The 25,304-nt window shown below is 49.0% G+C and overlaps 1 protein-coding gene across 1 annotated transcript in view; it reads left to right on the forward strand.

Annotated features, from left to right (window-relative positions):
- LOC137466381 (heat shock factor protein 4-like) overlaps positions 1–25,304 on the forward strand; it is a 65,071-nt gene that overhangs the window by 13,389 nt on the left and 26,378 nt on the right. Inside the window, 2 exon segments of the mRNA XM_068178138.1 lie at positions 3,143–3,267; positions 24,520–24,595. Coding sequence (XP_068034239.1) covers positions 3,143–3,267; positions 24,520–24,595 — 201 coding nt within the window.

The following is a 25,304-nucleotide window of genomic DNA, read 5'->3' on the forward strand; positions in this document are numbered from 1 at the left end:
CGGGAAAAATCGGAGAAAAATCGGGAAAAAATAGCGGAAAAATCGGGGAAAAATCCGGGAAAAATCCGGGAAAAATCGGGGAAAAATCTGGGAAAAAATCCGGGAAAAATCGGGGGAACATCACAGAAAAATCGGGAAAAAATCCGGGAAAAATCAGGAAAAAATCTGGGAAAAAATCCGGGAAAAATCTGGGAAAAAATCTGGGAAAAAATCCGGGAAAAACAGGGAAAAAATCCGGGAAAAATCGGGGGAACATCACAGAAAAATCGGGAAAAAATCCGGAAAAAATCGGGCAAAAATCCGGGAAAAAATTGGGCAAAAATCAGGAAAAAATCCGGGATAAATCAGGAAAAAATCCGGGAAAAATCGGGGAAAAATCCGGGGAAAATTGGCCAAAAATTAGGAAAAAATTCGGGAAAAATCAGGGAAAAATCGGGAAAAAATCTGGGAAAAACCGGGCAAAAACAGGGAAAAAATCTGGGAAAAACAGGGGAAAAACAGGGAAAAAATCTGGGAAAAACAGGGGAAAAAATCTGGGAAAAATCGGGAAAAAAACCGGGAAAAATCGGGGAAAAACAGGGAAAAAATCTGGAAAAAAACGGAGGAAAATTGGGGAAAAATCAGGAAAAAATCGGGGAAAAAATCTGGAAAAAAATCAGGAAAAAATGGGAATCGTTCTGGGAAAAAATCAAAGAAATTCCCAAAAAATCCCCAAAAAGTTCCCCCACGATTCCAAGCGTTTCCCGGTCCTGGTTTTCCGCCGTTCCCGGTTTTTCCCGGTTTTTCCCGGTTTTTCCCGGTTTTTCCCGGTTTTTCCTGGTTTTTCCCGGTTTTTCCCGGTTTTTCCCGCTGTTCCCGGTCGTGCGCAGGCGCCGGCGCTGAAGGGGGAGGAGCCAAATCCATCCCCAAAATCCCCACAATTCCCAAAATCCCGACAATTCCCCAAATCCCGACAATTCCCCAAATCCCGACAATTCCCAAAATCCCGACAATTCCCCAAATCCCGACGATTCCCTAAATCCCGACAGTTCCCAAAATCCCGACGATTCCCAAAATCCCGACGATTCCCAAAATCCCGACGATTCCCAAAATCCTGACAATTCCCAAATTCCCGACGATTCCCAAAATCCCGACAATTCCCCAAATCCCGACAATTCCCCAAATCCCGACAATTCCCAAAATCCCGACAATTCCAACAATTCCCAACAATTCCCCAAATCCCGACAATTCCCCAAATCCCGACGATTCCCAAAATCCCGACGATTCCCAAAATGCCGACGATTCCCAAAATCCCGACGATTCCCAAATCCCGACAATTCCCCAAATCCCAACAATTCCCAAAATCCCGACAATTCCCAAAATCCCGACGATTCCCAAAATCCCCACAATTCCCAAAATGCCGACAATTCCCAAAATCCCGACGATTCCCAAATTCCCGACGATTCCCGAAATCCCGACAATTCCCCAAATCCTGACAATTCCCAAAATCCCGACAATTCCCAAAATCCCGACAATTCCCAAAATCCCGACAATTCCCGAAAATCCTGACAATTCCCAAATTCACGACAATTCCCCAAAATCCCGACAATTCCCAAAATCCCGACGATTCCCAAAATCCCGACGATTCCCCAAATCCCGACAATTCCCGAAAATCCTGACAATTCCCAAAATGCCGACAATTCCCAAAAATTCCAACAATTCTCACAATCGATAACAATTCACAAAAATTCACAAAAAATGCGCAAAAAAATTCACAAAAATTCACAAAAAAACCCCGAAAAATTCCCAAAAATTCCCGAAAAAATCCCCAAAAAATTCCCCAAAAAATTCCGGAAAAATTCCCCAAAAACCCCTGAAGAGTGCCCGGCTCTTTTCCCGCTCCCGGTTTGCCGCCGGTCCCGTTTTTTCCCGGTTTTTCCCGGCGTTTCCCAACCTGCCGCTGTTCCCGGTGTTTTCCGGGTTTTCCCGGTTTTTCCCGGCATTTCCCGACCTGCCGCCGTTCCCGGTGTTTTCCGGGTTTTTCCTGGTGTTTTCCCGGCGTTTCCCGACCTGCCACTGTTCCCGGTTTTTCCTGGTATTTTCCCGGCGTTTCCCGACCTCCGCTGTTCCCGGTGTTTTCCCGGTGTTTTCCCGGTGTTTTCCCGGGTTTTTCCCGGCGTTTCCCGACCTCCGCCATTCCCGGTTTTCCTGGTGTTTTCCCGGCGTTTCCTGGCGTTTCCCGACCTGCCGCCGTTCCCGGTGTTTTCCCGGTGTTTTCCCGGGTTTTCCCGGGTTTTTCCCGGCGTTTCCCGACCTGCCGCTGTTCCCGGTGTTTTCCCGGTGTTTCCCAGTTTTTCCCGGTGTTTTCCTGGTTTTTCCCGGCGTTTCCCGGTGTTTTCCCGGTGTTTTTCCTGGTGTTTTCCCGGCGTTTCCCGACCTGCCACTGTTCCCGGTGTTTCCCGGTGTTTTCCCGGTGTTTTCCCGGTGTTTTCCCGGCGTTTCCCGGCGTTTTCCCCGGTGTTTTCCCGGTGTTTTCCCGGGTTTTTCCCGGCGTTTCCCGACCTGCCACTGTTCCCCGGTTTTTCCGGGTTTTTCCCGGCGTTTCCCGACCTCCGCTGTTCCCGGTGTTTTCCCGGTTTTCCCGGTGTTTTCCCGGGTTTTTCCCGGCGTTTCCCGACCTGCCGCCGTTCCCGGTGTTTTCCCGGTGTTTTCCCGGTGTTTTCCCGGCGTTTCCCAACCTCCTCTGTTCCCGGTGTTTTCCCGGTTGTTCCCGGCATTTCCCGGCGTTTCCCGACCTGCCGCTGTTCCCGGTGTTTTCCTGGTGTTTTCCCGGCGTTTCCTGACCTGCCACCGTTCCTGGTTTTTCCCGGTGTTTTTCCGGGTTTTTCCCGGCGTTTCCCGACCTGCCACCATTCCCGGTTTTCCCGGTTTTTCCCGGTTTTTCCCGGCGTTTCCCGACCTGCCACTGTTCCCGGTGTTTTCCCGGTTTTTCTGGGTTTTTCCCGGCGTTTCCCGACCTGCCACTGTTCCCTGTGTTTTCCCGGTTTTTCCCGGTGTTTCCCGGTGTTTTCCCGGCGTTTCCCGGTGTTTTCCCGGTGTTTTCCGGGTTTTCCCGGGTTTTTCCCGGCGTTTCCCGACCTCCGCCGTTGCCGGTGCTGCGCAGGTGCCGGCGCTGAAGGGGGAGGAGCTGCGCGTGCGGCAGGACAGCGTGGCGCGGCTGCTGGCCGACATGCAGGCCATGCGCGGCAAGCAGGACAGCCTGGACTCGCGGCTGCTCGCCATGAAACAGTACGGAAAAAAACCGGGAACCGGGGGGAAATCCGGGAATAAAATCCGGGAATAAATCCGGGAATACGGGAATGGAACGTGGGAGTTGGGAATGGAACGTGGGAGTTGGGAATGGAGCGTGGGAATTGGGAATGGAGCGTGGGAATTGGGAATGGAACGTGGGAGTTGGGAATGGAACGTGGGAATTGGCAATGGAACGTGGGAGTTGGGAATGGAACGTGGGAATTGGGAATGGAGCGTGGGAATTGGGAATGGAGCGTGGGAATTGGGAATGGAACGTGGGAGTTGGGAATGGAGCGTGGGAGTTGGGAACGGAACGTGGGAGTTGGGAATGGAGCGTGGGAGTTGGGAACGGAACGTGGAAATTGGGAATGGAGCATGGGAGTTGGGAATGGAACGTGGGAATGGCGGCGGCACAGCCTGGACTCGCGGCTGCTCGCCATGAAACAGTACGGAAAAAATCCGGGATAAACCCGGGAACCGGGGGGAAATCCGGGAATAAAATCCGGGAATACGGGAATGGAGCGTGGGAGTTGGGAAGGGAGCGTGGGAGTTGGGAATGGAACGTGGGAATGGCGGCGGCGCAGCCTGGACTCGCGGCTGCTCGCCGTGAAACAGTACGGAAAAAACCCGGGAACCGGGGGGAAATCCGGGAATAAAATCCGGGAATACGGGAATGGAGCGTGGGAGTTGGGAATGGAACGTGGGAGTTGGGAATGGAACGTGGGAGTTGGGAATGGAGCGTGGGAATTGGGAATGGAACGTGGGAATTGGGAATGGAACGTGGGAGTTGGGAATGGAACGTGGGAGTTGGGAATGGAGCGTGGGAATTGGGAATGGAACGTGGGAATTGGGAATGGAACGTGGGAATTGGGAATGGAACGTGGGAATTGGGAATGGAACGTGGGAATTGGGAATGGAACGTGGGAGTTGGGAATGGAGCGTGGGAATACGGGAATGGAGCGTGGGAATTGGGAATGGAACGTGGGAATTGGGAATGGAACGTGGGAATGGCGGCGGCGCAGCCTGGACTCGCGGCTGCTCGCCGTGGAACAGTACGGAAAAAACCCGGGATAAATCCGGGAATAAAATCCGGGAATAAATCCGGGAACGTGGGAATTGGGAACGGAACGTGGGAATTGGGAACGGAACGTGGGAGTTGGGAATGGAACGTGGGAATTGGGAATGGAACGTGGGAATTGGGAATGGAACGTGGGAATTGGGAATGGAACGTGGGAATTGGGAATGGAACGTGGGAATGGCGGCGGCGCAGCCTGGACTCGCGGCTGCTCGCCATGAAACAGTACGGAAAAAATCCGGGATAAATCCGGGAATTGGGGGGAAATCCGGGAATAAAATCCGGGAATAAATCCGGGATTAAATCTGGGAATTGGGAATGGAACATTGGAATTAGGAATGGAACGTGGGAGTTGGGAATGGAACGTGGGAATTGGGAATGGAACGTGGGAGTTGGGAATGGAACGTGGGAATGGCGGCGGCGCAGCCTGGACTCGCGGCTGCTCGCCATGAAACAGTACGGAAAAAATCCGGGATAAATCCGGGAATTGGGGGGAAATCCGGGAATAAAATCCGGGAATAAATCCGGGATTAAATCTGGGAATTGGGAATGGAACATTGGAATTAGGAATGGAACGTGGGAGTTGGGAATGGAACGTGGGAGTTGGGAATGGAACGTGGGAGTTGGGAATGGAACGTGGGAATTGGGAATGGAACGTGGGAATTGGGAATGGAACGTGGGAATGGCGGCGGCGCAGCCTGGACTCGCGGCTGCTCGCCGTGAAACAGTACGGAAAAAACCCGGGAACCGGGGGGAAATCCGGGAATAAAATCCGGGAATACGGGAATGGAGCGTGGGAGTTGGGAATGGAACGTGGGAGTTGGGAATGGAACGTGGGAGTTGGGAATGGAGCGTGGGAATTGGGAATGGAACGTGGGAATTGGGAATGGAACGTGGGAGTTGGGAATGGAACGTGGGAGTTGGGAATGGAGCGTGGGAATTGGGAATGGAACGTGGGAATTGGGAATGGAACGTGGGAATTGGGAATGGAACGTGGGAATTGGGAATGGAACGTGGGAATTGGGAATGGAACGTGGGAGTTGGGAATGGAGCGTGGGAATACGGGAATGGAGCGTGGGAATTGGGAATGGAACGTGGGAATTGGGAATGGAACGTGGGAATGGCGGCGGCGCAGCCTGGACTCGCGGCTGCTCGCCGTGGAACAGTACGGAAAAAACCCGGGATAAATCCGGGAATAAAATCCGGGAATAAATCCGGGAACGTGGGAATTGGGAACGGAACGTGGGAATTGGGAACGGAACGTGGGAGTTGGGAATGGAACGTGGGAATTGGGAATGGAACGTGGGAATTGGGAATGGAACGTGGGAATTGGGAATGGAACGTGGGAATTGGGAATGGAACGTGGGAATGGCGGCGGCGCAGCCTGGACTCGCGGCTGCTCGCCATGAAACAGTACGGAAAAAATCCGGGATAAATCCGGGAATTGGGGGGAAATCCGGGAATAAAATCCGGGAATAAATCCGGGATTAAATCTGGGAATTGGGAATGGAACATTGGAATTAGGAATGGAACGTGGGAGTTGGGAATGGAACGTGGGAATTGGGAATGGAACGTGGGAGTTGGGAATGGAACGTGGGAATGGCGGCGGCGCAGCCTGGACTCGCGGCTGCTCGCCATGAAACAGTACGGAAAAAATCCGGGATAAATCCGGGAATTGGGGGGAAATCCGGGAATAAAATCCGGGAATAAATCCGGGATTAAATCTGGGAATTGGGAATGGAACATTGGAATTAGGAATGGAACGTGGGAGTTGGGAATGGAACGTGGGAGTTGGGAATGGAACGTGGGAGTTGGGAATGGAACGTGGGAATTGGGAATGGAACGTGGGAATTGGGAATGGAACGTGGGAATGGCGGCGGCGCAGCCTGGACTCGCGGCTGCTCGCCGTGAAACAGTACGGAAAAAACCCGGGAACCGGGGGGAAATCCGGGAATAAAATCCGGGAATACGGGAATGGAGCGTGGGAGTTGGGAATGGAACGTGGGAGTTGGGAATGGAACGTGGGAGTTGGGAATGGAGCGTGGGAATTGGGAATGGAACGTGGGAATTGGGAATGGAACGTGGGAGTTGGGAATGGAACGTGGGAGTTGGGAATGGAGCGTGGGAATTGGGAATGGAACGTGGGAATTGGGAATGGAACGTGGGAGTTGGGAATGGAGCGTGGGAATACGGGAATGGAGCGTGGGAATTGGGAATGGAACGTGGGAATTGGGAATGGAACGTGGGAATGGCGGCGGCGCAGCCTGGACTCGCGGCTGCTCGCCGTGGAACAGTACGGAAAAAACCCGGGATAAATCCGGGAATAAAATCCGGGAATAAATCCGGGAACGTGGGAATTGGGAACGGAACGTGGGAATTGGGAACGGAACGTGGGAGTTGGGAATGGAACGTGGGAGTTGGGAATGGAACGTGGGAATTGGGAATGGAACGTGGGAATGGCGGCGGCGCAGCCTGGACTCGCGGCTGCTCGCCATGAAACAGTACGGAAAAAATCCGGGATAAATCCGGGAATTGGGGGGAAATCCGGGAATAAAATCCGGGAATAAATCCGGGATTAAATCTGGGAATTGGGAATGGAACATTGGAATTAGGAATGGAACGTGGGAGTTGGGAATGGAACGTGGGAATTGGGAATGGAACGTGGGAGTTGGGAATGGAACGTGGGAATGGCGGCGGCGCGGCCTGGACTCGCGGCTGCTCGCCGTGGAACAGTACGGAAAAAACCCGGGATAAATCCGGGAATTGGGGGGAAATCCGGGAATAAAATCCGGGAATAAATCCGGGTATATGGGAATGGAATGTGGGAATTGGGAATGGAACGTGGGAGTTGGGAATGGAACGTGGGAATGGCGGCGGCGCGGCCTGGACTCGCGGCTGCTCGCCGTGAAACAGTACGGAAAAAACCCGGGATAAATCCGGGGTAAAATCCAAGATAAATCTGGGAATGGGGGGGAAATCCGGGAATAAATCCGGGAATGCGGGAACGGAACGTGGGAGTTGGGAATGGAACGTGGGAATTGGGAATGGAACGTGGGAATTGGGAATGGAACGTGGGAATTGGGAATGGAACGTGGGAGTTGGGAATGGAACGTGGGAATTGGGAATGGAACGTGGGAATTGGGAATGGAACGTGGGAATTGGGAATGGAACGTGGGAGTTGGGAATGGAGCGTGGGAATTGGGAATGGAACGTGGGAATTGGGAATGGAACGTGGGAGTTGGGAATGGAGCGTGGGAATACGGGAATGGAGCGTGGGAATTGGGAATGGAACGTGGGAATTGGGAATGGAACGTGGGAATGGCGGCGGCGCAGCCTGGACTCGCGGCTGCTCGCCGTGGAACAGTACGGAAAAAACCCGGGATAAATCCGGGAATAAAATCCGGGAATAAATCCGGGAACGTGGGAATTGGGAACGGAACGTGGGAATTGGGAACGGAACGTGGGAGTTGGGAATGGAACGTGGGAATTGGGAATGGAACGTGGGAATTGGGAATGGAACGTGGGAATTGGGAATGGAACGTGGGAATTGGGAATGGAACGTGGGAATGGCGGCGGCGCAGCCTGGACTCGCGGCTGCTCGCCATGAAACAGTACGGAAAAAATCCGGGATAAATCCGGGAATTGGGGGGAAATCCGGGAATAAAATCCGGGAATAAATCCGGGATTAAATCTGGGAATTGGGAATGGAACATTGGAATTAGGAATGGAACGTGGGAGTTGGGAATGGAACGTGGGAATTGGGAATGGAACGTGGGAGTTGGGAATGGAACGTGGGAATGGCGGCGGCGCAGCCTGGACTCGCGGCTGCTCGCCATGAAACAGTACGGAAAAAATCCGGGATAAATCCGGGAATTGGGGGGAAATCCGGGAATAAAATCCGGGAATAAATCCGGGATTAAATCTGGGAATTGGGAATGGAACATTGGAATTAGGAATGGAACGTGGGAGTTGGGAATGGAACGTGGGAGTTGGGAATGGAACGTGGGAGTTGGGAATGGAACGTGGGAATTGGGAATGGAACGTGGGAATTGGGAATGGAACGTGGGAATGGCGGCGGCGCAGCCTGGACTCGCGGCTGCTCGCCGTGAAACAGTACGGAAAAAACCCGGGAACCGGGGGGAAATCCGGGAATAAAATCCGGGAATACGGGAATGGAGCGTGGGAGTTGGGAATGGAACGTGGGAGTTGGGAATGGAACGTGGGAGTTGGGAATGGAGCGTGGGAATTGGGAATGGAACGTGGGAATTGGGAATGGAACGTGGGAGTTGGGAATGGAACGTGGGAGTTGGGAATGGAGCGTGGGAATTGGGAATGGAACGTGGGAATTGGGAATGGAACGTGGGAGTTGGGAATGGAGCGTGGGAATACGGGAATGGAGCGTGGGAATTGGGAATGGAACGTGGGAATTGGGAATGGAACGTGGGAATGGCGGCGGCGCAGCCTGGACTCGCGGCTGCTCGCCGTGGAACAGTACGGAAAAAACCCGGGATAAATCCGGGAATAAAATCCGGGAATAAATCCGGGAACGTGGGAATTGGGAACGGAACGTGGGAATTGGGAACGGAACGTGGGAGTTGGGAATGGAACGTGGGAGTTGGGAATGGAACGTGGGAATTGGGAATGGAACGTGGGAATGGCGGCGGCGCAGCCTGGACTCGCGGCTGCTCGCCATGAAACAGTACGGAAAAAATCCGGGATAAATCCGGGAATTGGGGGGAAATCCGGGAATAAAATCCGGGAATAAATCCGGGATTAAATCTGGGAATTGGGAATGGAACATTGGAATTAGGAATGGAACGTGGGAGTTGGGAATGGAACGTGGGAATTGGGAATGGAACGTGGGAGTTGGGAATGGAACGTGGGAATGGCGGCGGCGCAGCCTGGACTCGCGGCTGCTCGCCATGAAACAGTACGGAAAAAATCCGGGATAAATCCGGGAATTGGGGGGAAATCCGGGAATAAAATCCGGGAATAAATCCGGGATTAAATCTGGGAATTGGGAATGGAACATTGGAATTAGGAATGGAACGTGGGAGTTGGGAGTGGAGCGTGGGAGTTGGGAATGGAACGTGGGAGTTGGGAATGGAACGTGGGAATGGCGGCGGCGCGGCCTGGACTCGCGGCTGCTCGCCGTGGAACAGTACGGAAAAAACCCGGGATAAATCCGGGAATTGGGGGGAAATCCGGGAATAAAATCCGGGAATAAATCCGGGTATATGGGAATGGAATGTGGGAATTGGGAATGGAACGTGGGAGTTGGGAATGGAACGTGGGAATGGCGGCGGCGCGGCCTGGACTCGCGGCTGCTCGCCGTGAAACAGTACGGAAAAAACCCGGGATAAATCCGGGGTAAAATCCAAGATAAATCTGGGAATGGGGGGGAAATCCGGGAATAAATCCGGGAATGCGGGAACGGAACGTGGGAGTTGGGAATGGAACGTGGGAATTGGGAATGGAACGTGGGAATTGGGAATGGAACGTGGGAATTGGGAATGGAACGTGGGAGTTGGGAATGGAACGTGGGAATTGGGAATGGAACGTGGGAATTGGGAATGGAACGTGGGAATTGGGAATGGAACGTGGGAATTGGGAATGGAACGTGGGAATTGGGAATGGAACGTGGGAGTTGGGAATGGAATGTGGGAATTGGGAATGGAACGTGGGAATTGGGAATGGAACGTGGGAATTGGCAATGGAACGTGGGAATTGGGAATGGAACATGGGAATGGCGGCGGCGCGGCCTGGACTCGCGGCTGCTCGCCACGAAACAGTACGGAAAAAATCCGGGATAAATCCGGGAATACGGGAATGGAGCGTGGGAGTTGGGAATGGAACGTGGGAGTTGGGAATGGAGCGTGGGAATTGGGAATGGAGCATGGGAGTTGGGAATGGAACGTGGGAATTGGGAATGGAACGTGGGAATTGGGAATGGAACGTGGGAATTGGGAATGGAACGTGGGAATTGGGAATGGAACGTGGGAATTGGGAATGGAACGTGGGAGTTGGGAATGGAATGTGGGAATTGGGAATGGAACGTGGGAATTGGGAATGGAACGTGGGAATTGGCAATGGAACGTGGGAATTGGGAATGGAACATGGGAATGGCGGCGGCGCGGCCTGGACTCGCGGCTGCTCGCCACGAAACAGTATGGAAAAAATCCGGGATAAATCCGGGATAAAATCCGGGATAAATCCGGGAATTGGGGGGAAATCTGGGAATAACATCTGGGGAAGACATCTGGGAATGGAACCTGGGGAGAGGAACAGAATCTGGGAGAAGAGCCTGGGAATGGAATGTGGGAATTGGGCAGAAAACGGGAATATGGCCCGGGAATCTGGGAATAAAACACGGGAAACCCAGAATTCCCACCGGGAAATCCGGGAAATGAGACCCGGAAATAGCGAATACCCGAATGCCGCTTTCCCTGACCCCAAATCCAGCATTTTCCCTTTCCCCGGCCCCAAATCCGGCATTTTCCCCTTCCCTGACCCCAAATCCGGCATTTTCCCTTTCCCCGACCCCAAATCCGGCATTATCCCCTTCCCCGACCCCAAATCCGGCATTTTCCCTTTCCCCGACCCCAAATCCGGCATTTTCCCATTCCCTGACCCCAAATCCGGCATTTTCCCTTTCCGTGACCCCAAATCCGTCATTTTCCCTTTCCCTGACCCCAAATCCGGCATTTTCCCTTTCCCCGACCCCAAATCCGGCATTTTCCCTTTCCCCGACCCCAAATCCGGCATTTTCCCATTCCCCAACCCCAAATCCGGCATTTTCCCTTTCCATGACCCCAAATCCGGCATTTTCCCATTCCCCAACCCCAAATCCGGCATTTTCCCTTTCCCCGACCCCAAATCCGGCATTTTCCCTTTCCATGACCCCAAATCCGGCATTTTCCCTTTCCATGACCCCAAATCCGTCATTTTCCCATTCCCCGACCCCAAATCCGGCATTTTCCCTTTTCCCCGACCCCAAATCCGGCATTTTCCCTTTCCATGACCCCAAATCCGGCATTTTCCCTTTCCATGACCCCAAATCCGGCATTTTCCCTTTCCCCAATCCCAAATCCGGCATTTTTTACCTGACCCCAAATCCCCGCGTTTTCCCCCCAAACCCCGAATCCCAAATCCCGTTTTTGGGATCAGCTGCTGCGCGTGTCCATCCCCCCCCTTCCCTTCTTCCCGTAACGACCCCGGCAGGAATTCCCGGCGGCTGCGGTCCCATAAAATCCCATAAATCCCTTAATTGCCTCCCCTTCCCGGCCGGGGAGGGGCGGCGATCCCAAAAAACGCCTTCGGGATTTTTCCCAGCTGCTCCCGCCCCGTTCCTTTATTCCCCGCTCCTCAGCCGTGCCCGGCTCAGCTGCGATCCCAATCCCGGAATTCCCTCGGGATTTGGGGTCGGGCTCGGGGCTCAGCTGCCATCCCCATCCCGGAATTCCCTCGGGATTTGGGGTCGGGCTCGGGGCTCAGCTGCCATCCCCATCCCGGAATTCCCTCGGGATTTGGGGTCGGGCTCGGGGCTCAGCTGCGATCCCCATCCCGGAATTCCCTCGGGATTTGGGGTCAGGCTCGGGGCTCAGCTGCCATCCCCATCCCGGAATTCCCTCGGGATTTGGGGTCGGGCTCGGGGCTCAGCTGCCATCCCGACCCCACAAACCCCGTGGGGTTTGGGGTGGCTCCGGTCCCGTCATCCCGAGGTTTTCCCAGGGTTTTTTGGGGTTTTTCCAGGGTTTTCCCGTGTCCCGGGGCCGGGGGGCAGGTGTGGGGATGGATTTGGGATTAATTGGGAATTCCGACCCCAAATCCCGGCGGGAGGGCGGGAACGGGGCGGCAGCTGCGCGGCGGGGACGGGAGCGGGGAAATGTGGGAAGGGTGGGATAGAGGGGAAAATGGGATTCAGGGGATAAAATGGGATATAGGGGAAAATTGGGATATAGGGGAAAATTGGGATATAGGGGAAAAATGGGAGAGATGGGAATAGTGGGATATAAGGGAAAATGGGATAAATGGGAATATTGGGATATAGGGGAAAATGGGATAAATGGGAATATTGGGATATAGGGGGAAATGGGATAAATGGGAAAATTGGGATATAGGGGAAAAATGGGAATAGTGGGATATAGGGGAAAATTGGGATATATGGGATAAATGGGATATATGGGAAAAATGGGATATATGGGATAAATAGGGTATAGGGGAAAATTGGGATATAGGGGATAAATGGGATATAAGGAAAATTGGGATATATGGGAGAAATGGGATATTGGGGAAAATTGGGATATATGGGAGAAATGGGATAAGTGGGAATAGTGGGATATATGGGAAAATGGGATAGAGAAGAAAATTGGGATATATGGGATCAATGGGATATAGGGGAAAATGGGATAAATGGGAATAGTGGGATATAGGGGATAAATGGGATATAGGGGAAAATTGGGATATAAGGGGGAATGGGATAAATGGGAATAGTGGGATACATGGGATAAATGGGATAGAGAAGAAAATTGGGATATTGGGGGAAAATTGGGATATATGGGATAAATGGGATATATGGGATAAGTGGGATACAAAGGAAAATTGGGATATATGGGAGAAATGGGATATAGGGAAAAATTGGGATATGTGGGAGAAATGGGATATATGGGATAAGTGGGATACAAAGGAAAATTGGGATATATGGGAGAAATGGGATATAGGGGATAAATGGGATATATGGGATAAATGGAATATAAGGAAAATTGAGATATGTGGGAGAATTGGGATATATGGGATAAGTGGGATACAAAGGAAAATTGGGATATATGGGAGAAATGGGATATAGGGGAAAATTGGGATATATGGGATAAATGGGATAAGTGGGAATAGTGGGATATAGGGGATAAATGGGATATATGGGAAAATTGGGATATATGGGAGAAATGGGATATATGGGATAAGTGGGATACAAGGGAAAATTGGGATATGTGGGATAAATGGGAGGAATGGGATAAATGGGATATATGGGATAATGAGATATATGGGATAATGGGGTAGAGAAGAAAACTGGAATATATGGGATAAATGGGATATATGGGATGAATGGAATATAGGGGAAAATTGGGATATAGGGAAAAATTGGGATATATGGGATAGGTGGGATAAAAGGGAAAATTGGGATATATGGGAGAAATGGGATATAGGGGAAAATTGGGATATAAGGGATAAATAGGAGGAATGGGATAAATGGGATATATGGGATAAATGGGATATAGGGGGAAATGGGAGAAATGGGAATAGTGGGATATATGGGATAAATGGGATAGCGAAGAAAATTGGGATATAGGGGAAAATTGGCATATATGGGATAAGTGGGATACAAGGGAAAATTGGGATATGTGGGGGAAATGGGATATATGGGAAAATTGGGATATATGGGATAAATGGGATATAGGGGGAAATTGGGATATATGGGATAAATGGGGTATAGGGGGAAATTGGGATTTAAGGGGAAATCGGGATAAATGGGAAAATGGGATATATGGGATAAATGGGATACAAGGGAAAATTGGGATTTATGGGAAAATGGGATATAGAGTGAGATTGGGATATAAGGGATAAATGGGATATAGGGGAAAATTGGGATATATGGGATAAATGGGATATAGGGGGAAATTGGGATAAATGGGATAAATGGGATACAAGGGAAAATTGGGATTTATGGGAAAATGGGATATAGAGTGAAATTGGGATATATGGGATAAAGGGGATATAGGGGGAAAATTGGGATATGTGGGATAAATGGGAGGAATGGGATAAATGGGGTATATGGGATAATGAGATATATGGGATAATGAGTTATATGGGATAATGGGATAGAGAAGAAATTGGGATATATGGGATAAATGGGGTATAGGGGAAAATTGGGATATATGGTATAAATCGGATATATGGGAAAATTGGGATATATGGGATAAATGGGATATCGGGGAAAATTGGGATGTAGGGAAGAATTGCGATATAGGGGATAAACAGGATATAGGGAGAAATGGGAGAAATGGGAATAGTGGGATATATGGGAAAATGGGATAGGGAAGAAAATTGGGATATATGGGAGAAATGGGATGTATGGGATAAATGGGATATAGGGAAAAAGTGGGATATATGGGATAAATGGGATAAAAGGGAAAATTGGGATATATGGGATAAATGGGATAAAAGGGAAAATTGGGATAAATGGGATATAGGGGAAAATTGGGATTTAAGGGAAAATCGGGATAAATGGGAAAATGGGATGTAGGGGGAAATTGGGAAATAGGGGGAAATGGGATATAGGGAAAAATGGGAATAATGGGATATAAGGGAAATGGGATGTATGGGAATGGGAACAGGGATGGGAATGGGATATAGAGGGATTGTGGGATATAGGGGAAAATGGGATATAGGGGAAAAATGGGAAAAGTGGGATACGTGGGAACAATGGGATAAACGGGAATAATGGGATAAACGGGAATGATGGGATAAACGGGAATAATGGGATAAAAGGGAATAGTGGGGAAAATGGGAATAGTGGGGACGGGAATAACGGGATAAATGGGAATAAGGGGAATAACGGGATATTAGGGGAAAATGGGATCTGTGGGAAAATGGGAACAATGGGATCTATGGGAAATGGGGATACTGGGGAAAATGGGAATAATGGGATAAACGGGAATAGTGGGGATGGGAATAATGGGAATAGTGAGAATGGGATAAGTGAGCCTGGGAATGGAAAAATGGGAATGATGGGGATGGGAATAATGGGAATAGTGGGAATAATGGGATAAACGGGAAGAGTGGGGATGGGATAAGCGGGAATGGGAAAAAGGGAATAATGGGGATGGGAATAGTGGGAATAGTGGGAATAATGGGATAAATGGGAATAGTGGGGAAAATGGGAATAATGGGATAAACGGGAATAGTGGGGATGGGAATAATGGGAATAGTGGGAATGGGATAAGTGGGCCTGGGAATGGGAAAATGGGAATGATGGGATAAATGGGAACAATGGGATGAATGGGAAAAATAGGATAAATGGGAATAGTGGGGAAATGGGAATAGTGGGAATGGGATACGTGGGAATGGGGAAAAGGGAATGATGGGGTTGGAATAATGGGATCAATGGGAACAGTGGGATATCAGTGGGGTAAGTGGGAATAGTGGGATATCAATGGGATCAATGGGAACAGTGGGATCAGTGGGATCAATGGGAACAGTGGGATATCAATGGGATCAATGGGAACAGTGGGATATCAATGGGAACCGTGGGATATCAATGGGATCAATGGGAATAGTGGGATATCAATGGGATCAATGGGAACAGTGGGATATCAATGGGAACAGTGGGATATCAATGGGATCACTGGGAACAGTGGGATATCAATGGGAACAGTGGGATATCAATGGGAACAGTGGGATATCAATGGGATATCAATGGGAACAGTGGGATATCAACGGGATCAATGGGAACACTGGGATATCAATGGGATCAATGGGAACGATGGGATATCAATGGGATCACTGGGAACAGTGGGATATCAATGGGAACAGTGGGATATCAATGGGATCAATGGGAACACTGGGATATCAATGGGATCAATGGGAACGATGGGATATCAATGGGATCAATGGGAACAGTGGGATATCAATGGGATCAATGGGAACAGTGGGATATCAATGGGATCAATGGGAACAGTGGGATCAATGGGAACAATGGGATATCAATGGGATCAATGGAACAGTGGGATATCAATGGGATCCATGGGAATAGTGGGATATCAATGGGATCAATGGGAACAGTGGGATATCAATGGGATCCATGGGAATAGTGGGATATCAATGGGAACAGTGGGATATCAATGGGATCCATGGGAATAGTGGGATATCAATGGGATCAATGGGATAACTGGGAACAGTGGGATCAATGGGAACAGTGGGATATCAGTGGGAACAGTGGGATATCAATGGGATCAATGGGAACAGTGGGATATCAGTGGGAACAGTGGGATATCAATGGGATCAGTGGGATATCAGTGGGAACAGTGGGATCAATGGGATCAATGGGAACAGTGGGATCAATGGGATCAATGGGAACAGTGGGATATCAATGGGATCAATGGGAACAGTGGGATCAATGGGAACAATGGGATATCAATGGGATCAATGGGAACAGTGGGATATCAATGGGATCAATGGGAACAGTGGGATATCAATGGGATCAATGGGAACAGTGGGATCAATGGGAACAGTGGGATATCAATGGGGTCAATGGGAACAGTGGGATATCAATGGGAACAGTGGGATATCAATGGGAACAGTGGGATATCAATGGGATCCATGGGAATAGTGGGATATCAATGGGAACAGTGGGATATCAATGGGATCCATGGGAATAGTGGGATATCAATGGGATCAATGGGATAACTGGGAACAGTGGGATCAATGGGAACAGTGGGATATCAGTGGGAACAGTGGGATATCAATGGGATCAATGGGAACAGTGGGATATCAGTGGGAACAGTGGGATATCAATGGGAACAGTGGGATATCAATGGGATCAATGGGAACAGTGGGATATCAATGGGAATAGTGGGATATCAATGGGATCAGTGGGATATCAGTGGGAACAGTGGGATCAATGGGATCAATGGGAACAGTGGGATCAATGGGATCAATGGGAACAGTGGGATATCAGTGGGAACACTGGGATATCAATGGGATCAATGGGAACAGTGGGATATCAATGGGATCAATGGGAACAGTGGGATCAATGGGATCAATGGGAACAGTGGGATATCAGTGGGAACACTGGGATATCAATGGGATCAATGGGAACAGTGGGATATCAATGGGATCAATGGGAACAGTGGGATATCAATGGGATCACTGGGAACAGTGAGATATCAATGGGAACAGTGGGATATCAATGGGATCAATGGGAACAGTGGGATATCAATGGGATCAATGGGAACAGTGGGATATCAATGGGATCAATGGGAACAGTGGGATCAATGGGAACAGTGGGATATCAATGGGATCAATGGGAACAGTGGGATATCAATGGGATCAATGGGAACAGTGGGATATCAATGGGATCAATGGGAACAGTGGGATCAATGGGAACAGTGGGATATCAATGGGATCAATGGGAACAGTGGGATATCAATGGGATCAGTGGGATCAATGGGAGCAGTGGGAACAGTGGGATATCAATGGGAACAGTGGGATATCAATGGGATCAATGGGAACAGTGGGATATCAATGGGATCAATGGGAACAGTGGGATATCAATGGGAACAGTGGGATATCAATGGGAACAGTGGGATATCAATGGGATCAATGGGAACAGTGGGATATCAATGGGAATAGTGGGATATCAATGGGATCAATGGGAACAGTGGGATATCAGTGGGAACAGTGGGATATCAATGGGAACAGTGGGATATCAATGGGGTCAATGGGATAACTGGGAACAATGGGAACAGTGGGATATCAATGGGATCAATGGGAACAGTGGGATATCAATGGGATCAATGGGAACAGTGGGATATCAATGGGATCAATGGGAACAGTGGGATCAATGGGAACAGTGGGATATCAATGGGATCAATGGGAACAGTGGGATATCAATGGGATCAGTGGGATCAATGGGAGCAGTGGGAACAGTGGGATATCAATGGGAACAGTGGGATATCAATGGGATCAATGGGAACAGTGGGATATCAATGGGATCAATGGGAACAGTGGGATATCAATGGGAACAGTGGGATATCAATGGGAACAGTGGGATATCAATGGGATCAATGGGAACAGTGGGATATCAATGGGAATAGTGGGATATCAATGGGATCAATGGGAACAGTGGGATATCAATGGGAACAGTGGGATATCAATGGGAACAGTGGGATATCAATGGGGTCAATGGGATAACTGGGAACAATGGGAACAGTGGGATATCAATGGGATCAATGGGAACAGTGGGATATCAATGGGATCAATGGGAACAGTGGGATATCAATGGGATCAATGGGAACAGTGGGATATCAATGGGATCAATGGGAACAGTGGGATCAATGGGAACAATGGGATATCAATGGGATCAATGGGAACAGTGGGATATCAATGGGATCCATGGGAATAGTGGGATATCAATGGGATCAATGGGAACAGTGGGATATCAATGGGATCCATGGGAATAGTGGGATATCAATGGGATCAATGGGATAACTGGGAACAGTGGGATCAATGGGAACAGTGGGATATCAGTGGGAACAGTGGGATATCAATGGGATCAATGGGAACAGTGGGATATCAGTGGGAACAGTGGGATATCAATGGGATCAATGGGAACAGTGGGATATCAGTGGGAACAGTGGGATATCAATGGGATCAGTGGGATATCAGTGGGAACAGTGGGATCAATGGGATCAATGGGAACAGTGGGATCAATGGGATCAATGGGAACAGTGGGATATCAATGGGATCAATGGGAACAGTGGGATCAATGGGAACAATGGGATATCAATGGGATCAATGGGAACAGTGGGATATCAATGGGATCAATGGGAACAGTGGGATATCAATGGGATCAATGGGAACAGTGGGATCAATGGGAACAGTGGGATATCAATGGGGTCAATGGGAACAGTGGGATATCAATGGGAACAGTGGGATATCAATGGGAACAGTGGGATATCAATGGGATCCATGGGAATAGTGGGATATCAATGGGAACAGTGGGATATCAATGGGATCCATGGGAATAGTGGGATATCAATGGGATCAATGGGATAACTGGGAACAGTGGGATCAATGGGAACAGTGGGATATCAGTGGGAACAGTGGGATATCAATGGGATCAATGGGAACAGTGGGATATCAGTGGGAACAGTGGGATATCAATGGGAACAGTGGGATATCAATGGGATCAATGGGAACAGTGGGATATCAATGGGAATAGTGGGATATCAATGGGATCAGTGGGATATCAGTGGGAACAGTGGGATCAATGGGATCAATGGGAACAGTGGGATCAATGGGATCAATGGGAACAGTGGGATATCAGTGGGAACACTGGGATATCAATGGGATCAATGGGAACAGTGGGATATCAATGGGATCAATGGGAACAGTGGGATCAATGGGATCAATGGGAACAGTGGGATATCAGTGGGAACACTGGGATATCAATGGGATCAATGGGAACAGTGGGATATCAATGGGATCAATGGGAACAGTGGGATATCAATGGGATCACTGGGAACAGTGAGATATCAATGGGAACAGTGGGATATCAATGGGATCAATGGGAACAGTGGGATATCAATGGGATCAATGGGAACAGTGGGATATCAATGGGATCAATGGGAACAGTGGGATCAATGGGAACAGTGGGATATCAATGGGATCAATGGGAACAGTGGGATATCAATGGGATCAATGGGAACAGTGGGATATCAATGGGATCAATGGGAACAGTGGGATCAATGGGAACAGTGGGATATCAATGGGATCAATGGGAACAGTGGGATATCAATGGGATCAGTGGGATCAATGGGAGCAGTGGGAACAGTGGGATATCAATGGGAACAGTGGGATATCAATGGGATCAATGGGAACAGTGGGATATCAATGGGATCAATGGGAACAGTGGGATATCAATGGGAACAGTGGGATATCAATGGGAACAGTGGGATATCAATGGGATCAATGGGAACAGTGGGATATCAATGGGAATAGTGGGATATCAATGGGATCAATGGGAACAGTGGGATATCAGTGGGAACAGTGGGATATCAATGGGAACAGTGGGATATCAATGGGGTCAATGGGATAACTGGGAACAATGGGAACAGTGGGATATCAATGGGATCAATGGGAACAGTGGGATATCAATGGGATCAATGGGAACAGTGGGATATCAATGGGATCAATGGGAACAGTGGGATCAATGGGAACAGTGGGATATCAATGGGATCAATGGGAACAGTGGGATATCAATGGGATCAGTGGGATCAATGGGAGCAGTGGGAACAGTGGGATATCAATGGGAACAGTGGGATATCAATGGGATCAATGGGAACAGTGGGATATCAATGGGATCAATGGGAACAGTGGGATATCAATGGGAACAGTGGGATATCAATGGGAACAGTGGGATATCAATGGGATCAATGGGAACAGTGGGATATCAATGGGAATAGTGGGATATCAATGGGATCAATGGGAACAGTGGGATATCAATGGGAACAGTGGGATATCAATGGGAACAGTGGGATATCAATGGGGTCAATGGGATAACTGGGAACAATGGGAACAGTGGGATATCAATGGGATCAATGGGAACAGTGGGATATCAATGGGATCAATGGGAACAGTGGGATATCAATGGGATCAATGGGAACAGTGGGATATCAATGGGATCAATGGGAACAGTGGGATCAATGGGAACAATGGGATATCAATGGGATCAATGGGAACAGTGGGATATCAATGGGATCCATGGGAATAGTGGGATATCAATGGGATCAATGGGAACAGTGGGATATCAATGGGATCCATGGGAATAGTGGGATATCAATGGGATCAATGGATAACTGGGAACAGTGGGATCAATGGGAACAGTGGGATATCAGTGGGAACAGTGGGATATCAATGGGATCAATGGGAACAGTGGGATATCAGTGGGAACAGTGGGATATCAATGGGATCAATGGGATATCAGTGGGAACAGTGGGATCAATGGGATCAATGGGAACAGTGGGATATCAGTGGGAACAGTGGGATATCAATGGGATCAATGGGAACAGTGGGATCAATGGGATCAATGGGAACAGTGGGATATCAATGGGAACAGTGGGATATCAATGGGATCAATGGGAACAGTGGGATATCAATGGGATCAGTGGGAACAGTGGGATATCAATGGGATCAATGGGATATCAATGGGAACAGTGGGATATCAATGGGATCAATGGGAACAGTGGGATATCAATGGGAACAGTGGGATATCAATGGGATCAATGGGAACAGTGGGATCAATGGGATCAATGGGAACAGTGGGATATCAATGGGATCAATGGGAACAGTGGGATATCCATGGGATCAATGGGAACAGTGGGATATCAATGGGGTCAATGGGAACAGTGGGATATCAATGGGGTCAATGGGATAACTGGGAACAATGGGATCAATGGGAACAGTGGGATATCAATGGGATAAGTGGGATCAATGGGATCAATAGGAATTGGGGACACATCCCAGTCCCTTTCCAGGAATTCTGGAGGATTTGGGGTTTCCAGGGTTTGGGGTTTCCAGGATTTGGGGATTTCTGGTTTGGGGGGATTCTGGTCTAGGGGATTCCTGGATTTCGGATTTTCCTGCATTTGGGGTTTCCTGGATTTGGGGTTTCCAGGATTTGGAGGATTCCTGGATTTGGAATTTTCCTGGATTTGGGATTTCCTTGTTTATGGATTTCCTGGATTTGGGATTTTCCTGGATTTGGGGTTTCCAGGATTTGGGATTTCCTGGATTTGGGGTCTCCTGGATTTGGGGTTTCCAGGATTTGGGATTTCCTGGATTTGGGATTTTCCTGGATTTGGCATTTCCAGGATTTCTGGGTATTCTGGTTTAGGAGATTCCTGGGTTTAGGATTTTCCTGGGTTTGGGATTTCTTGGATTTGGGGTTTCATGGATTTGGAGTTTCCTGGGTTTGGGTTTTCCTGGATTTGGGATGTCCTGGATTTGGGGTTTCCTGGAATTAGGGTTTCCAGGATTTGGGGGGATTCTGGTTTAGGAGATTCCTGGATTTGGGATTTTCCTGGATTTGGGATTTCCTGGGTTTGGGATTTCATGGATTTGGAGTTTCCTGGGATTGGGTTTTCCAGGATTTGGGATTTCCTGGATTTGGGATTTCATGCACTTGGGATTTCCTGGATTTGGGTTTTCCTGGATTTGGGATTTCATGAATCTGGGGGGTTTCCTGGATTTGGGGTTTCCAGGATTTGGGATTTTCCTGGATTTGGCATTTCCAGGATTTGGGGGGATTCTGCTTTAGGTGATTTCTAGATTTGGGGTTTTCCTGGATTTGGGATTTCCTGGATTTGGGGTTTTCCAGGATTTGGGGGGATTCTGGTTTAGGTGATTCCTGGATTTGGGATTTTCCTGGATTTGGGATTTCATGGATTTGGGGTTTTCCAGGATTTGGGGGGATTCTGGTTTAGGTGATTCCTGGATTTGGGATTTTCCTGGATTTGGGATTTCATGGATTTGGAGTTTCCTGGGTTTGTGTTTTCCAGGATTTGGGATTTCTTGGATTTGGGATTTCCTGGATTTGGGATTTCATGCACTTGGGATTTCCTGGATTTGGGGTTTCCAGGATTTGTGGTTTCCTGGATTTGGGGGGATTCTGGTTTAGGAGATTCCTGGGTTTAGGATTTCTGGATTTGGGGTTTTCCTGGATTTGGGATTTCATTAATCTGGGGTGTTTCCTGGATTTGGGGTTTCCAGGATTTGGGATTTTCCTGGATTTGGCATTTCCAGGTTTTGGGGGGATTCTGCTTTAGGGGATTTCCGGATTTGGGGTTTTCCTGGATTTGGGATTTCCTGGATTTGGGGTTTCCTGGATTTGGGGTTTCCAGGATTTGGGGTTTTCCAGGATTTGGGGGGATTCTGGTTTAGGTGATTCCTGGATTTGGGATTTCATTAATCTGGGGGTTTCCTGGATTTGGGGTTTCCAGGATTTGGGGTTTCCTGGAATTAGGGTTTCCAGGATTTGGGGGGATTCTGGTTTAGTTGATTCCTGGATTTGGGATTTCTTGGATTTGGGATTTCCTGGATTTGGGATTTCCTGGATTTGGGATTTCATGCACTTGGGATTTCCTGGATTTGGGGTTTCCAGGATTTGTGGTTTCCTGGATTTGGGGGGATTCTGGTTTAGGAGATTCCTGGGTTTAGGATTTCTGGATTTGGGGTTTTCCTGGATTTGGGATTTCATTAATCTGGGGTGTTTCCTGGATTTGGGGTTTCCAGGATTTGGGATTTTCCTGGATTTGGCATTTCCAGGTTTTGGGGGGATTCTGCTTTAGGTGATTTCTGGATTTGGGGTTTCCTGGATTTGGGGTTTCCTGGATTTGGGGTTTCCAGGATTGGAAGGATTCCTGGATTTGGCATTTTGTGTATTTGGTGGGATTCTGGTTTAGGAAATTCCTGTATTTGGGATTTCCTGGATTTGGGGTTTTCCTGGATTTGGGGTTTCCTGGATTGGAAGGATTCCTGGATTTGGGGTTTTCCAGGATTTGGGGGGATTCTGGTTTAGGGGATTCCTGGATTTGGGATTTTCCTGGATTTGGGATTTTCCTGGATTTGGGATTTCCTGCATTTGGGGTTTCCAGGATTTGGGGTTTCCAGGATTTGGCGGATTCCTGGATTTGGGATTTCCTGGATTTGGGGTTTCCAGGATTTGGGGGGGGATTCTGGTTTAGGGGATTCCTGGATTTGGGATTTTCCTGGATTTGGGAATTCCTGGATTTGGGGTTTCCAGGATTTGGGGTTTCCAGGATTTGGCAGATTCCTGGATTTGGGATTTTCCTGGATTTGGGGTTTCCTGGGTTTGGGGTTGCCTGGATTTGGGATTTCTTGGATTTGGGGTTTCTTGGATTTGGGGTTTCCTGGGTTTGGGGTTTCCTGGATTTTCCCCATTTCCCATGGAATATTTTCCCATTTCCCTGGAATATTTTCCACATTTCCCCTGGAATATTTTCCCCATTTCCCATGCAATATTCTCCCATTTCCCCATGGAATTTTCCCCTCCATTTCCCTGGATTTCATTCCCATTTCCCATGGAATTTTCCCCATTTCCCATGGAATATTTTCCCCATGGAATTTCCCCCCCATTTTCCATGGAATTTTCCCTGGATTTCATTCCCATTTCCCATGGAATTTTCCCCATTCCCCATGGAATATTTCCCTATTCCCCATGGAATATTTTCCCATTCCCCATGGAAATTTCCCCCTCATTTCCCTGGATTTCATTCCCATTTCCCCTGGAATATTTTCCCCATTTCCCTGGAATATTTTCCCCCTTTTCTCGTGGGATTCCCGCCCCGTTTTTCATGGAATTCTGTGTTCCCTGGCAGTGAGAACGAGGCTCTGTGGCGGGAGGTGGCCAGCCTGCGCCAGAAGCACGCGCAGCAGCAGAAGGTCGTCAACAAGGTAATTCCCAAATTTCCTGGAGTAATTCCCAAATTTCCAGGGGAAATTCCCAAATTTCCTGGAGTAATTCCCAAATTTCCCGGGGAAATTCCCACATTTCCCGGGGTAATTCCCACATTTCCCAGGGTAATTCCCAAATTTCTGGGGTAATTCCCCAATTTCTGGGGGTAATTCCCACATTTCCCGGGGTAATTCCCACATTTCCTGGGGTAATATCCAAATTTCCCGGGGTAATTCCCACATTTCCAGAGCCCACTCCCCAATTTCTGGGAGAATTCCCGTTTTTCCGGGTGTAATTCCTCAATTTCCAGGGGTAATTCCCAAATTTCCTGGGGAAATTCCCAAATTTCCCAGGGTAATTCCCAAATTTCCTGGGGAAATTCCCACATTTCCCGGGGTAATTCCCAAATTTCCTGGGGTAATTCCCCACATTTCCGGGGATAATTCCCAAATTTCCTGGGGTAATTCCCAAATTTCCTGGGGTAATTCCCAAATTTCCCGGGGTAATTCCCACCTTTCCAGAGCCCATTCCCCAATTTCTGGGAAAATTCCCGTTTTTCCAGGTGTAATTCCTGTTTTTCCCGGGAAAATTCCCAAATTTCCTTGGGTAATTCCCACCTTTCCAGAGCCCATTCCCCAATTTCTGGGAGAATTCCCGTTTTTTCCGGGGGTAATTCCCCAATTTCCAGGGGTAATTCCCAAATTTCCC

Source organism: Anomalospiza imberbis, unplaced genomic scaffold (genome assembly GCF_031753505.1).
Source record: "Anomalospiza imberbis isolate Cuckoo-Finch-1a 21T00152 unplaced genomic scaffold, ASM3175350v1 scaffold_194, whole genome shotgun sequence".
Lineage (NCBI taxonomy): Eukaryota > Metazoa > Chordata > Aves > Passeriformes > Viduidae > Anomalospiza > Anomalospiza imberbis.